This window comes from Squalius cephalus (genome assembly GCF_949319135.1).
Source record: "Squalius cephalus genome assembly, chromosome: 13".
In the NCBI taxonomy this organism is placed as follows: domain Eukaryota; kingdom Metazoa; phylum Chordata; class Actinopteri; order Cypriniformes; family Leuciscidae; genus Squalius; species Squalius cephalus.
The window spans coordinates 26548584-26563633 of NC_137134.1; the positions used below are offsets into that span (position 1 = coordinate 26548584).

At 38.0% G+C, this 15050-nt stretch overlaps 1 protein-coding gene across 1 annotated transcript; it reads left to right on the forward strand.

Annotated features, from left to right (window-relative positions):
• Nucleotides 1–7003: 7003 nt before the first annotated feature.
• LOC307169632 (hepatic and glial cell adhesion molecule-like) lies at nt 7004–14983 on the forward strand (the record flags this gene model as incomplete). Its single annotated transcript, XM_079890361.1, has 4 exons — nt 7004–7043; nt 7726–8040; nt 14775–14877; nt 14977–14983. The coding sequence occupies exons 2-4, from the start codon at nt 7767–7769 to the stop codon at nt 14981–14983; spliced, it is 384 nt and encodes a 127-aa protein (XP_079746487.1). The 5' UTR covers nt 7004–7043; nt 7726–7766.
• Between the last annotated feature and the right edge of the window lie 67 nt (nt 14984–15050).

Genomic DNA, 15050 nt, shown 5'->3' on the forward strand with positions numbered 1-15050 from the left:
TCTTATGCACACACACACACACACACACGCGCGCGCACACACACGCGCACACACACACACACGCGCGCACACACACACACACACACACACACACACACACACACACACACACACACACACACACACACACACACAGCACAGGTCAAATAGACCTGTATTCAGTCTGTCCAATGGTTGATACAACACATTATCCCACCGGTCACAATTGTGACCGATCATAAAACACACTTTTTCACACACTTTTCCATGAAAATTAAAAAAAATAATGATTGATTGTTTCAAAGGGATACTAATGACACATGATTTGGATATTTTTGTGTCTGAGAAAAATTTGGGATTAAATGGGTTAACTTACATTATTTTGATTGTGGTGTCACATTTAGATTCAGCAGCTGTCCAGAGTTGGTGGATCTGTAAACAAAGTCATGAACAGGTCTGTTTTTACCTTTAATTGTTTGAGTGTATTGCTGCATACTATTTATGGTGAAATTGAAAAATGTGTGTGTGTGTGTGTGTGAATCATGTAAAATGCCTTAAAGGAGAACTTGGTAGCTTTTTTAACTTAATAAAACTGTCTAGAAATCATTTGGATGGTTAAACAACCTGTTCTGGTGATATTGGTGACTTTCCCCGCTCCCCCCAGCGTTCCCAGGCGGAAAACCAACCTTGCAACTTGTTCACTACCGTCCCGGCAAGATAGAAATTGGAAGTCTCGTGAGAAGCGAAAGCGAGAACGAGAACGAGCGCGAAACACAAATTGCTTTACGGCAATTCGACATAAACACACACGCATGTATGATATTACCAGATTACCCACCTCGGTAGCCAGACATAGCTCCACACGATACAGTTGGCTTGCTCCGATCAAAACAAACGCACATGAGCAGCGGTAGAGAGGGGGAGGAGGCCGCCGCAAGTGAGTTTTTTACGACTGTGTTGTGAAATATACGCCCCACCACAGCTGTAGGGGGAGCTCGTGGGGAAAACATGCGACAACAAAAGGGAAAATCAGCGAAGAAGTGACTAGAGTTCGCTAGACTTGCCGAGTTCGGCTTTAATAGCAAATTTCAATATGAGGGGTTGTGGTCAAAAGAAGCCATTCAAAGCTACACCTTTGTATGACGTAATTTTGGCCTTATGACATTCAAAAAAATCTTTGTATAATATTAATGTAATTTTTATTAACTTGTATCTATTCAGGGGACATTCTTTAAAAGACAACCTGTCTTTATCAGAAATGTCCTTTTCACATTTACACAGTTGCATACCTAGTTAAGGGTCTCTCTTAAGGGCACCACAGTATTGAAGTATTTTTTTATTAAGTTCATGTAATTTACCTCAAAATTAACCTTTTTTGTTTGTTTGTTGTTTAACCATATTCTCTTCCCTCAGATGCTGTGAAGATGATGAGCCCAAATGCTAGACTCAGACATTGATGCAGCAATGGCAGAACACCTGAAGCACACTCCAAGAAGAGTTGGGGGTGGTGGATATAAAAAATGAGCCATAAACAAAACCATAAAGCCATAAACCAATTTCATAGACTCTAAAAACTTTTATTTATGGCTGTTTAACAGTAATGCAAGACTGCTAGTAACTGGAAGTTAATACTGCCAAGGCTCTGACACAGTGATGGAATATTATAGAAAGACTGTAACGTATAATGTGTTGACTGTTCCTGTACTTTTGTTATATTCTAGTTTGATTGCATGGCTGCTTAACCTTAATGTAAAACTGTTAGAGAAATGCCATTGCCACAGAATTTACCACATTGAACTATTTTTAGTATCTTTCTTTTAATCCTGGCTGTTTAACAACTGGGAGACAATTTCAAGTGTAATATTCACAATAAAATGTTGTGCTACATTACGACATTCTTTTTATTTGCTTTAGTCCACAAATAATGTGTTGATGTACACGTGTTAAACCCGTTCTATAGACGTCCAGGTCTGACCGGACCGATTTTGGACCTTTTTAGAACCTTTGTCAAGTTCAGATGTGTAAAACCAGCATAGGTGCGATTTATTTTATTTGTAGGCTTATATATGCACCTACATTTGGCAGCAACGCACCTTATAAACATCCAGAAGAAGACTAATTCTGACGTCCAGGGACGCGCTGAAGAGACGTGGAATTCACGGCCAGATGACGTCAAAGACGTCGGTTCAACTTTCATTTTGGAACTATTTTTCAACCATGACGGGACGTGTCGGACGGACGTCTTTTCAACGGTCATTACACGTCCAAATGTTTGCTGGGTACCCGACGGCAACGTCGTGTCCCTGGCCAAAAATAGTCGCGGTAAGACGGCATAAATAGGTAAAAATATGTAACACAGAACATTTCCTAAAATGCATTCAGATACATTTGTAGGCCTACATGTCTACAGTTCTCTGGGGTTGCATGTATAATTGTTATTTTGACTTTTAGCTACTTGTAGTTCAATATAGTGTATCGGATGAGAGGACGTCACCTGGCAACGTCTTTACACGTGCATTTATAGTCCATCATGACCCTCTATGAAATCCTTGTGAAATGTGTTAAAGCTGCCCAGCAAACATTTGGACGTGTACTGACCGTTGAAAAGACGTCCGACAGAGACGTCCCGTCATGGTTGAAAAATAGTTCCAAAATGAAATGTCTTTGACGTCGTCTGACCGTGAATTCCACGTCTTTTCTGGCCGTGAATTCAACGTCTTTTCTGCGCGTCCCTGGACGTCTAAATGGGTTTATTTTTTTTTTAGTTCTTCTGGATGTTTTTGAGATATATAATATTTATATATGTTATATATATATATATATATATATATATATATATATATATATATATATATATATATATATATATATATATATATAATCCTGCATATAAAATAATCACACCCATATTGTGTTACACCGTGAAAGGCAATCATTTATAGGCTATTTTTACACATCTGAACTTGACAAAGGTTCTAAAAAAAGGTCCAAAATCGGTCCGGTCAGACCTGAACGTCTATAAAACAGTTTAATCACGTGTACATCAACACATTATTTGTGGACTGAAAGCAAAAAAAGTGCTATAATTCAGCACAACATTTTATTGTGAATATTACATTTGAAATGTCTTCCAGTTGTTAAACAGCTAGATTCAAAAAAAGATAATAGAAATAGTACAATGTGGTAAATTCTGTTGTAATGGGATTTTCTCTAACAGTTTCACATTAAGGTTAAGCAGACATTAATCAAACCAGAATATAACAAAAGTACAGGAACAGTCAACACATTCTATTTTTAGAGTCTTTCTATAATATTCCATCATTGATGAAATGAATATAAGTCAGAGCTGTGGCAGTACTAAGTTTCAGTTACTAACAGTCTTGCATTACTGTTAAACAGACATAAATAAAAGTTTTTAGAGTCTATGAAGTTTATGGCTTTATGGCTCATTTTTTAAATCCACCATAGCAATGTATTTCGTTCTCTTAAAGCTATGTTTACATTTTTTTTTATTTGAGATCGAGAGCAATAAATTACTGTCAAAGTTTGAATTAATAATATCTCAATATTTTTTGCTCCTGCAACCAAGGTCTCTTCCAAACACGAAGACCAAAAACCTAATGGATATTAACAAGCCAGCAGTTACACCTGAATCTGAACTTCAGTGTGGAAACGTCAAGAGTTCTATAGGTAACCAACTTGTAAACTTTTACTACTCAGGGTTGCAGTGCTATGAGATTTTCACGTTACAGTAACAGTTTCAGAAATTATCGGGGTTTAATGGTAGGCTATATGGTCCTGCACAATAAAATGTGAGAGTCAATTTTTAGTATTATATTTTTAAAAATCGTTTTTCCATTGGATAATTTTTTACTCTACTCCAATAACAATAAATCTATAACTTTTACTTAAGTAATTATTTCTATAAGTACTTTTACTTGAGTGCAGTTTTTGGATATTCTTCCCACCTCTGCTGTCACACATAGATCAGGGTTCACCAATCTCGGTCCTGGAGGGCCGCTGTCCTGCAGAGTTTCTAGTATGCATAATGAGACCTTGATTAGCTGGTTCAGGTGTGTTTAATTTAGCCTGGTTCTACCAGACTCTCGTACATTTCATTTGTACAGAGAGTCTGGCCTCTCTCCATTGACAAGTGTTAACTTCCTTGTAGGCGGGTATTCTGCTGAAGTTTAAAACTATTGGATCTGACCAGAGTCACTCTGGATCTGCCATAACCAATTGCTAACGTTTGGTCGTGACGTATGTCAACTCAAACTAGCGCACGATCTCAACGTCATCGTTCTCAGCCACTCCCTCTGTTCACTGATTGGACCGGTTAAAAATTGATCGGAGAAAACCAAAGAATACACCACAATCCCAGACGGAGTTTCTGAAGGAAAATGAAATTGAGCGGAAGTACGTAGGAGGGCGGAGCCAGGCTATGTTTAATTGGGGTTGGAGCTAAACTCTGCAGGACAGCGGCCCTCCAGGACCGAGATTGGTGAACCCTGACATAGATTGTCAAAACTACATAAATTTACTGTTTGAATATTTTGTGATAAAAGTAACAGAATTTGAGACTTGGCAAACGTGTATGACAAAAACATAGGTTTCACTCATTTAAATCTGTTGATAAGGTACCAATATATTGGTTCTTTAAGGTTTGCATAAATTCCATTCTGCTGTTCTCATATTTGATGTCAATGTCATTTGCTACAGGCATGAACTCCAACTAATTAGTGAATTAATTTAGTTTGTGAAAATGTGCAAAATTTCAATAACCACTTGGACAGAAAATGTTTAAAAATAAAAGTGAAAAATAAAAAAAATCATGGTTAATATAAGGTGGCGTAGAGAGACTGGTGACATGTCCGCTATAGTTATATATCGTTTTAAGCTACAGTGTGTACCATCGTGTCATTAACTTACAAAAACCAATGAGTAACGCAGAGGTAACGTATTGTCTAATACTGTTGTAATAACCCAAAAAATTGTTTGGGTTAGTTACACCTAATTCTACTTTACTTTGCAATGCAGTTTGATTGATTAGGCTACTCATATTTATTGCCAAGTAGATCTATCTTTCTGTATTTTATTATATAACTCTATCATAAACAATAAAAGATACAAAATACAGATTTTAAGCAGATACCTAATTCATAAATTAGTTCACCATGACAGAAATATTAAAGACATCTCACCGTTGGTTTTGTTTTCATATATATATATATTTTCTTTTGTAATTGTTTCTTTGTGGGTATTTGCACTGAAGGTCTGTTATAGCTATATTTTTTATATATATTTTGAATTATTTGAATGTGCCTGTTGATTGAAGCTGCACTACCGCCTTGTGCCTGAGTAAAGTGACATTCGTCATGCTTCCGGCCTGATGCTGGTGCTGTGGGTCTGCAGCTGCTGGATACTGAATACCCAATTCCTGCTGTGCGACTAACATGCCAAAACGCGGGAACTTCCGCCAATAGTTGTAGGAATTAGAAAAACGTTCCTCCAGTGCGAAAGACCCTCCAAGCGAGACAAGTGAATGACCATGTCGTAAAGGGTTCATTACACGAAGCTTTTCATTACGGTGTACGTTGTGGCCATCTGGTGGTCAAATAATGAACATCACCTTAGTGTCTGCCCAATAGGCTCTATGCACGAATGCTGCTGACGTATTGCCGGTAGGATCTCAGCCAGCGTCTTTACTTCCGCATAGCGCGTTCTATAGGACAATTCACTTTAATAAAATTCATTTTCTCAGAAACGGAGACAACGATTTTAGAAACTGATTCGCTAGTCGGATTTCGCGCGATATGAGATAATAGGCTACTCACCCTCAAAGTTGTTGATGTAGCTCGAAATTTATAATTTAAAGAACTTCTCTTTCTTACTCATAAGTGTGACCGTTAACTGCCTCACAATATTGTTAACATCATTCACATTAACCGCTGGAAGTTCTTGTAAACAGCGAGTGTAATTTGCCATTATCTCCACCTAATGCAAAAACGGCTTCTGACGCAGCACCGGATGTAACTGGGCGGGCTGAGACAAAACGCAGAAGCGATCGTGCATAGAGCCTATTGAAATTAAACAGTTGTTTAGCAAGGGGGTAATGTTTCAGAAAAAACTGAAGCTTCCCGGGGCGCCGCCATTGATTAGCGGACCCCCACCTGCTGTTAGCATTCAATTGACTCCCATTCATTTTGGTGTCACTTTGACAGCGAATTACTTTACATCTGAGGCGTTTAAAGACTCCATTTGTCCATTATTTATTTCTAAAGAAACACGACAATGTATAAAAGGCTCCATTACCTTGTATCTTATGTTATGGTCCCGTAGATGCAGTTTTTTTGTAAAAGTAGGCTTGCCTTTTTCTCTGAAAGAGGAACAGAAGACACCGCTCGAATCCTTTCTTTGCAAGAAGGACGTTTTTGCTGTTTTGCAGAGAGTCTAAGAGTCTAATCTACCAGTTAGCTCCGCTAGCTAAGCAATGTTATGATTGGTCGTAGTGTTATCCAATTGCGTGCAGTGTGATATTCAAATGCATGCTTGGTGCCACCCCTCGAGCTGGACGATTTTCTTTAGTCGATGCCATAATATAATAACAAATTTTCTATTAATATAACAAATATTCATATCAGAGCAGCATTCCACAACCCAATTTTACAGATTACTACCTCACACCATTGTCCATTCAAAAATATCTGCATTCTGACTAAATCTTTTGTTTTATTTGTTTATTTGTTTATTACGACGTTTAATTAGACTAGTAAATAATTGTGGGTGTGTTTTTTTTTTTTTTTTAGCCTACACTGGTTTTAACTTCACAAACTGACACTTATACACACACTCTTGAATCTAATTACTGGTAACCACGACTCTCAACCTCCTGTTAACATAAGACAGTTTAGATAACTTTTTTTTATGAGATCTGTAATTGGTTTTAATGCCACACTTGCATTGTTTAGTTCTGACTAAGAGAGTGTTAATATTTAAAACATTTAGAGAGCTTAACTGAAAAATGGTTATCATAATACTTTTATTCTGCATATGGCATTTTGTCGGTAAGTACAAATCTTATATATTTATTCAGAAATGTAATCTAATATAGCCAAGTTTCTTTTTCATGTCAGTTTTTTGTTTTATTTTTAGATAAAGATGCTATCTTTGATATTACTGTGAGAAGTTTTAATTCTGATTTTTATCACTGTTTTGGTGCATGATTGACAGACAGATTTAGTTCCCTTCCTGGTTAAACACTTTATGTCCATCATTAAATTATTCCTACTTAAAATGTCCTAATAGAAAAGACAATTGAAAGCTAAGATTATTAGGTAGTCGGTGGCTCTCTGAAGCCTCCACGAATTTCAGATTTAACAGCTGAATGTTCTTCAGAAGTTCTTCTCGAAATTCCACTTTTAAAATTTGGCTACCTTATCCAAGTTGAGGAGGTGAAATAAAATGAGAAATATCTTGATTTTTTTTTTTGTTGTTGTTTTTGCTCATTTAAAATTTTTTTTTTTTTTAAAGCTATTAAGTTCACCAAAACAAATGCTGTAGTATACTTTTATTTCATACTATATTCCATTGAGGTCCCATTTCCAATGTTTGATTCACTATTGAATCAAATAAGCAGACAGCTGTAAAAATAAATAAATAAACAAACAGAAAGTTTAACAATTGTTTATTTGACTACAAAAAATGACTTCATCTGTGTCTGATGAACTGTTTCTCTTGGTTCTCCAGGAGTGTTTGCTGATAACGATGCAGTGAAGTCAGTGTCAGTGATGGAGGGAGATTCTGTCACTCTAAACCCTGATCTCACAGAGATACAGAGAGATGAACAGATCGTGTGGAGGTTTGAAAAAATGCGCATCGCTACAATGATCATGAATATTCCTACATATGATTATGATGAGAGATTCAGAGACAGACTGAAACTGAATCAGACTGGATCTCTGACCATCAGTGACATCAGAACCACAGACTCTGGACTTTATCAACTAAGTACCATTATTGGGAATAAGGAGTTTATCAAGAGATTCAGTGTTACTGTTGATGGTGAGCATAATTACATGTGTTTTCTTCTATCATTGTCATATTCAAAATGTACATAATTATTGTCATAACCCACAATGATATTTGAAGATCATTTATTAGAAATCTTGAAGATACATTTCAGTTTATTTTGTTTACCTTATTCTAACTTTAAAAGTACTAGTGCAAAGTGCCTGTGCAAAATCAGTTTTTGTGTGTTTTTAGTCATTCTTGGTTTGGTGTATTTGAGTTCTCATTGTTACAATTACACAGCAAAAGTTCAGTGACATTTTTATTTGTACATGGTAGAACGCAAATACTGATACTGACATAATGACATACAATAAATATGGTAAATTGAACTACTTGATTGAGGGAGCAAGCTGCACAGTGAAATCTGAGAAAACGCTACGCTTGAGCAAACAGTTTGTGAATAGGCTACTATAAATGATGTTTTATAAACATGGTTGCAGTATATGGGGGAAAAGTTAGGACAATTCCAAGAGCCCCTGACTGACAGGGGCCCCAACAAATAGGTAAAAACTAATTTAAAAAAATTATTATATTATACACTATATAAGCCATCATCACTGAGTATATTTCAAATAATAATAAAATTAATGATGTCTTTGATTTTAATTATTTTGCCAATAAAAGTTAAATATCCCCATTGACCAAAAAATAAACATCCATATTGACCGATCACCCCCCTGTATCTGGATGAAATGGTTTGGTCCTGCGCACTCATCAGTGACGGTGTTGTTATTCAGTTGCAGTTGCAGACAGTCAGTTGATGTGCCAGAAACAGAGACCACAATGTTGCATATTAAAAGAAAATCTGGTTTTCAAAAAAGGAAAGAGAGAAGAGAGAGAGAGAAAAGACAAAATAAAGGGTGTCAATCTGTAACCCAGTTTTTTTCACCAAGAAAGGTGGGTGTCCTTTAGTCTGTGAGTGGTATTAACCTGTTGTCCATAGTGAAATAAGCTAGCTAGCTGCAGGCTAGTGTTAGCCTACATTTCATCAACATTTAATCCGTGCAGGGAAACGTTTAGCAAGATATTCATATTAAATCATTGCCCATGCCCCTTTTAGCAGACTTAACAACAGATGAGTAACAGATTGTATGTAATAACAAATGCAGTAATACGACTTGCACTGGTAGTAGTTCTGGTAGTTATATAGTAGGTGGCAATAACGCGTTTTTTTTTTTTTTTTTTTTACACCCAAGCTAAGGCTACACAGTAGGCTACAAGCACTATTTTGTTCTCTGACACCGGTTTCTAGTACTTCTAAGACACCACAAAAAATTGAGAAACGGGCATCATAAACAAGTGTTTAACAAGAAGTTTATTGTACCCTACTTAAATTAATGAGATTTCTGTTGCTGCATCATTTTGCTGAGTGCTTTGTAGTTGGGGTCGTAACTGGTGAGATTCAGCTTCATGCAGGCATTCAGGCTTTCATCCGTTAACCTTGAGCGCAGGTTGTTTTTGATGTTGTTCAGATGTGAGAAGGACAGCTTGCATGTGTACGTTGAGCCAAACATCGTCAGCACAGCAACACTGAAACGATGCATTGTGCTGAAAGTGGCTGGAAGTTCGTTCCAGGTTTTCAGGATGAGATTGTCTTCGCGTTGGAGTTTTCTCATATCTGCCCACTTATGTTGCTTTGCTAGTTCTGCCCGCTGACGAGCGAGGCTTTCCAGTTTGGAATTCAAAGTTACAAATTTTGACACCCACATATCCGACACCTTCAGTTCAGCAGCTTCCAGCTCAAAATCTCCAATGGAGATGCCAGGGATGACACTCAAGTTTTGTGTGTCCACGCCGGTGCACACATGTGGATGAGTTATCACTTTGAACAAATCGGCATGTCTGCGAAAGTCCGCAAAACGTGATTTGAATGACATCAGTAAATCAGACGTGAAGGCTGCAAGCTGCCTGAGGTCGAAATGATGAGCGGGGTCCCTCGCTAAGCAATCTTCTCTGTATGCTCGCAATGTTTTGAAGTGCAGGAGACGGCCACTTTCAATGTCCCTGATAAACAGCTCCAGCTTTGTTTCAAATGCAAACACTGCCTGTTGCAGGGACAAGATTGTGTTTCCAATGCCTTGCATTTTCACATTGAGGTGGTTCATATGACGTGTAATATCCACCAGGTAGTGAAACTTCAGGAGCCACTCAATGTCAGTGAGCTCGGGATGAACATTTCCTTTCTTTTCCAGAAATGCCCTCACTTCATTTAAACAGGCAGCAAAGCGGGCGAGCACGTTTCCCCTGGATAACCAACGCACACTGCTGTGCAGTAGAAGCCCTGGACAATTACTCCCCACTTAATCCAACAGGGCCTTAAACTGGCGATCATTCACAATGCGAACGACCAATCACATCACTTTGCGAAGTTCCTCTCTACACGACTTGATGTACAATGCAATGAAGGTTTAAGATGGGCCGCTTCTCTTGCTCACACAGAAGGGCAACGAATCCTTTATGTTTACCTAACATGCTGGGTGCTCCATCTGTACACACAGATATAAGTTTATTCAGTGGTAGATTTTTCTCTGCAGCAAAATCCATTAGAGATTTTAACACATCCTCGCCTCTTGTATCTTTCATCGGCAAAACAGCGAGACTCTCTTCACGCACTGTATCATCCGTCACATACTGCCCAACTATGCTTAGCTGTGCTATAGTATATTGCTCACATCAGTAGACTCATCCAAGGAAAGAGAAAAGTAACTACCTGAACTGATGTAGCCATCACGAGTGCACGGTCATGAACAGTTTTTGCAGACAAAGGCATGTCTTTGATTTTTTTGGATAATTTTATCCTTGTTTGGGAGGTCGTTGAACAGTTCTTTAGCCACACTAAGCATGCAACCCTTAATGTAGTCTCCATCTGTAAATGGTTGCCCTCTCCGCACAATCTCCAGAGCGCCAGCAAAGCTCGCAGAATTCAGACTCCCGCCTTTATTAGTCCATGATAGCAGCTGCTGCTGTCCGGTTTCCATTATCCGCTGAAGCTCAGCACAAGCTTTTTTCCTGCATTCCCCATTGGGATATTTTGCAGCGAATGCTGCATGGTGCGTCTCAAAATGTCTCTTTACATTTGACTTTTTGAGCGACGCAATACGTTCATTTTAAATGAGACACACTGCGGACCCCGACTTCTCCACAAATGCAAAGTGATATCCATCCATTCGGGCTGGAAACGGTAATCGTCGTCTTTTTTCTTTTCGCCATATTACTCTCGTTGATGATGATTTTTAATTTAGCTAGCAACAAGGTAACGTTAGTTGTTTAACTTGATCTGGACATGACGCAGGCCTAACCACGTCGTCCAATAAAAAATCAGCTCCTTGAAAGTTAGGCTCTACAGGCCAAAACGCCACTGTCAATCATATTAAGCTGCGAGTCTCTTACCTAAATATTTTGCACATATTTTATTTAATTTTACACATTCATAATTATACATTAATCAAGTATGCTAATAGTTTAAATAATTTTATCATCATGTTCAAGCGTGTATTTTCAGGCAACATTTGAAAATTGGAGAGCCATACAGTATAAAATCCGGAAAAGAGCCATAAATGGAGGAGAAATGTTTGTTGACAGTTTGCAGCTCGCAGACAAACTTGGAGTTGTGAGGAGGTGCGGAGCCTGATAGAAATTATTATTAACATTATTTTATAGCCGCAACCTCGGTTCATTCTCAAATATTATTGTTTGTCTAAAGTGGTGTAGACAAACTATAATAAAATATGACCAAGGATACAATCAGCCCACGCAGTTGTCTCTCCGTAGTAAACAGTGGCGTGTTGTCTGCTGGATTTTCCACAGATTTTTTGTTTACTTCCGGGAGTTCTGTTGGAATTTTCCCGCACGTTAATTCTGACCAAACGAAGTGCAGTTATGGAAATGCGTTCCGAGTGATGTGGATGTTGTCACGTGACTGCATTTTGGTGCGTTTTATTAACTCACAAACTGATCCGGACCAGAGCGATCAGTGTGGTGTGAAAAGGAACTAAAACGCCTTAAAAATGCTACAAAGTATCATGTGTCGCCCTTGGTCTGGACCAAATGAACCGAACTACAGATGTGAAAGCACCCTCGGTGTCAGTGTGAGAGGGGGAGTGGCCAGCTGTGCTCGCTCAAGGCTTGGGGTGCGTTCCAGTCCACTTTTAGACACGCACTTGCGAACTTCCCTAAGCACGTCCCCTTGGGGGAATCCCTGCCGCCATTTTGAAGTGCGTTCCACTTTGTGAAGTGGACGAGGGAGGTTTATATAGACAGACCCTCGTTCCCTCGATTTTGACAGAGGGAGCGAGTCTACTTCATACAGGTGCTGGTCATAAAATTAGAATATCATCAAAAAGTTGATTTATTTCAAGAATTCAACTTAACAGGTGAAACTAATATATTATGTAGACTCATTGAACCAGGTTTTGGTTCTTTTGGCAGTGTGGGCAGGTGCAAATCCTGTCAAGACACTGTTGTAAAGTTTTCTTTCATCGAAGCAGAGACCAGGAGATAATTGGGATCACGTTCAACGGAGAGGGGTTACATTGGTGCCGTGACCCGGATGGGAGTGAGGTTTAGGGGGGTGAGTGTAACGGAGGCCAGCTAGTAGTTGCTGTGCGAGTAAACCTCACTCCTCTGATCTCAATAGGCGCTCTAGCGACAGACGTTAGAGGCTGCAGTCTTTAGCCTCCTTGTTAGAGTGCCTGACTCTCACGCCAGAGACCCGGGTTCGAGGCCTGCACAGAGCAGGGCGAGTAGGACCTGGGTGGAGGGATTACATAGGCATTTTAGGAGGAGGGACTTATGAAGGTGGAGACAAATTCAAACAAAGCATGTAAATGAGTATACAGGTTAAGGAACCGCCCCAGACCGGCAGTCTCAATCCAATCTGCATAACCACTCAAATGCATATGTGCTAATCCAATCAGCCAAACGATTCAACGCCTGGACTGTGGCTCTTGCTCCAAGAGCCATTAAAGACAATAGGTTAGCGTCTCCGTGATCTGACTCATTTAACTTACAAAGGAAAAACAGGTCGGGCAGGAATATCTTGCTGTAAACTCAATAATCACTTTCTCAGTTTATATAGGCCTACTATCTAAATTAAAACCTCAAATGATAAAATCTGTATTCTTCACCGTGATGTTATGTAAGGAAGCATATCTGAAATAGATTCTTAAATTTGTAACCCTTCAACACCCGTCAAGTTTGAAATCCATCGGACTAACAGTTCGAGAGATATGTGAATAACAGACAGACAGACAGACAGACGTTTCTGTAATTATATAGAAGATATTTATCAAACAAAATAATAAAAATCACCAAACATTATCCCTCCAGTCCATGAAAAACATCCAGGTCCACATTATATTTCCTCCCACACAAAAAAAGGAACACACATATTATAAAACTGAAATAGTTTATTATTAAATAAACTTCTTCCAAGTGTCATGAGCATCAGTGTATGTCTGATCCGTTGTGCTCTTACAGGAGGATACTGATATATTACGGCAATATGCAACATTTCACAATGAATAAAAGAACTGTGATTAGCCAAACTCTTTATGACATGGGTGAATTCCTACAGATCCAGGGACTTTACAAATGTTTTATCAATTTCTTTGATGACATCACAGCAAAATAACTTACAAAAACATTCAAGTGCAATTCACTGAAAGTACAGCAGGTCAGGGTATGCATTTTAATTAAATGCATAATTAACTTTAATGAACTCAACCTAACAAAGATGAAGTAACGCTAGGTGGCTCATATATCAACTCAACCAGAGGTCCCTGGCTTTTTTCTGGTGAAAGAAACACATAAATGAAGAAGAAACAAAATATTAAATGTCAAGAATGTATATTTGAGTAACTTGCTGCTTTGAGGGTCAAAATGACAATTTTCACCTGAGATTTGGAGCCAAATTAAATTACAGGGGGTATAAATGACTTCAGAAAGATGGCAGAATCATTATTTTATTTTTACACAGAGATTGGTAAGTCTATTAGTAAAATCTGTTGACTTTAGCAATCTTTGTTTCATTAGGAATGCCAACAGTGACAGTTAAAAAATGGGAAAAAAAACGCTTCTTGTGTTTGTTTGCATGCCATGTAACTTAATAATTATTTAAGATTACTTAATATTATTTTAGATTTAGATTTTTAACAAACTTTAACAATTTTTGTATCTTCATTTTAAAGGCCCTCAATGATTCAGTCCAATAAAAATGGAGATCTAAATGTGGATCCATGAATAAATTGGTCAATTGTACACATTTTTAGTGGTCAGAAATCAATTGTGGGTCTTTTTGCATATACAGTTGGTAATATTTACATCTATGCTCTATTACATTTAATAGTTTGGCTTGCATTATGTGTCTTTCTTGAGAGAACAATATTAACAAAATAAAAAATTTGAACCGGGAAAGTTTCTGAAATTTGGTTGATTTGACCCAGGCCAATGTTTTAAGTCCTCTTTAATGCACCTTAATAATGGGACAATGTTTAGATGATATACATAGGAAGGGTGGCAAACAAGAACCACTGTATTCAGATTTTGTATATTTTATTTATTTTTCCAAAATGAGTGGATTATATTTTAAATCTGAATTCATTATTATGAGTGAAAATCAGGGCTGTGAGTATAAGCACTGTGTCATGAGAATGACTAACACTGACATTAAAGGCCTTCTCACTGTTGATTTATTCTCATCTCTGTGCTTCTCTAATATCTTCCAGCGAAGCCGTCCACTCCACAAAGTCCTTCATCATCTGAAAGTGAGAATGCAGAGGGTAATGAAGCTGATATTCACATCAACAGCACAATTATGAGTGTGATCTTGCATTTATACAACAGTTCAATAAACAAGTTAATACTGAGTTTTGCATTGTTACATAATACGGCCAATTGTTTTCTTCTTTTTTCTTTGCTAAAAAATAGGCAATAACAACACAAGACAAACTTGTTCTGACAAACATATTTAAGCCATTAACATGTTAAAGGAGACTCGTGCT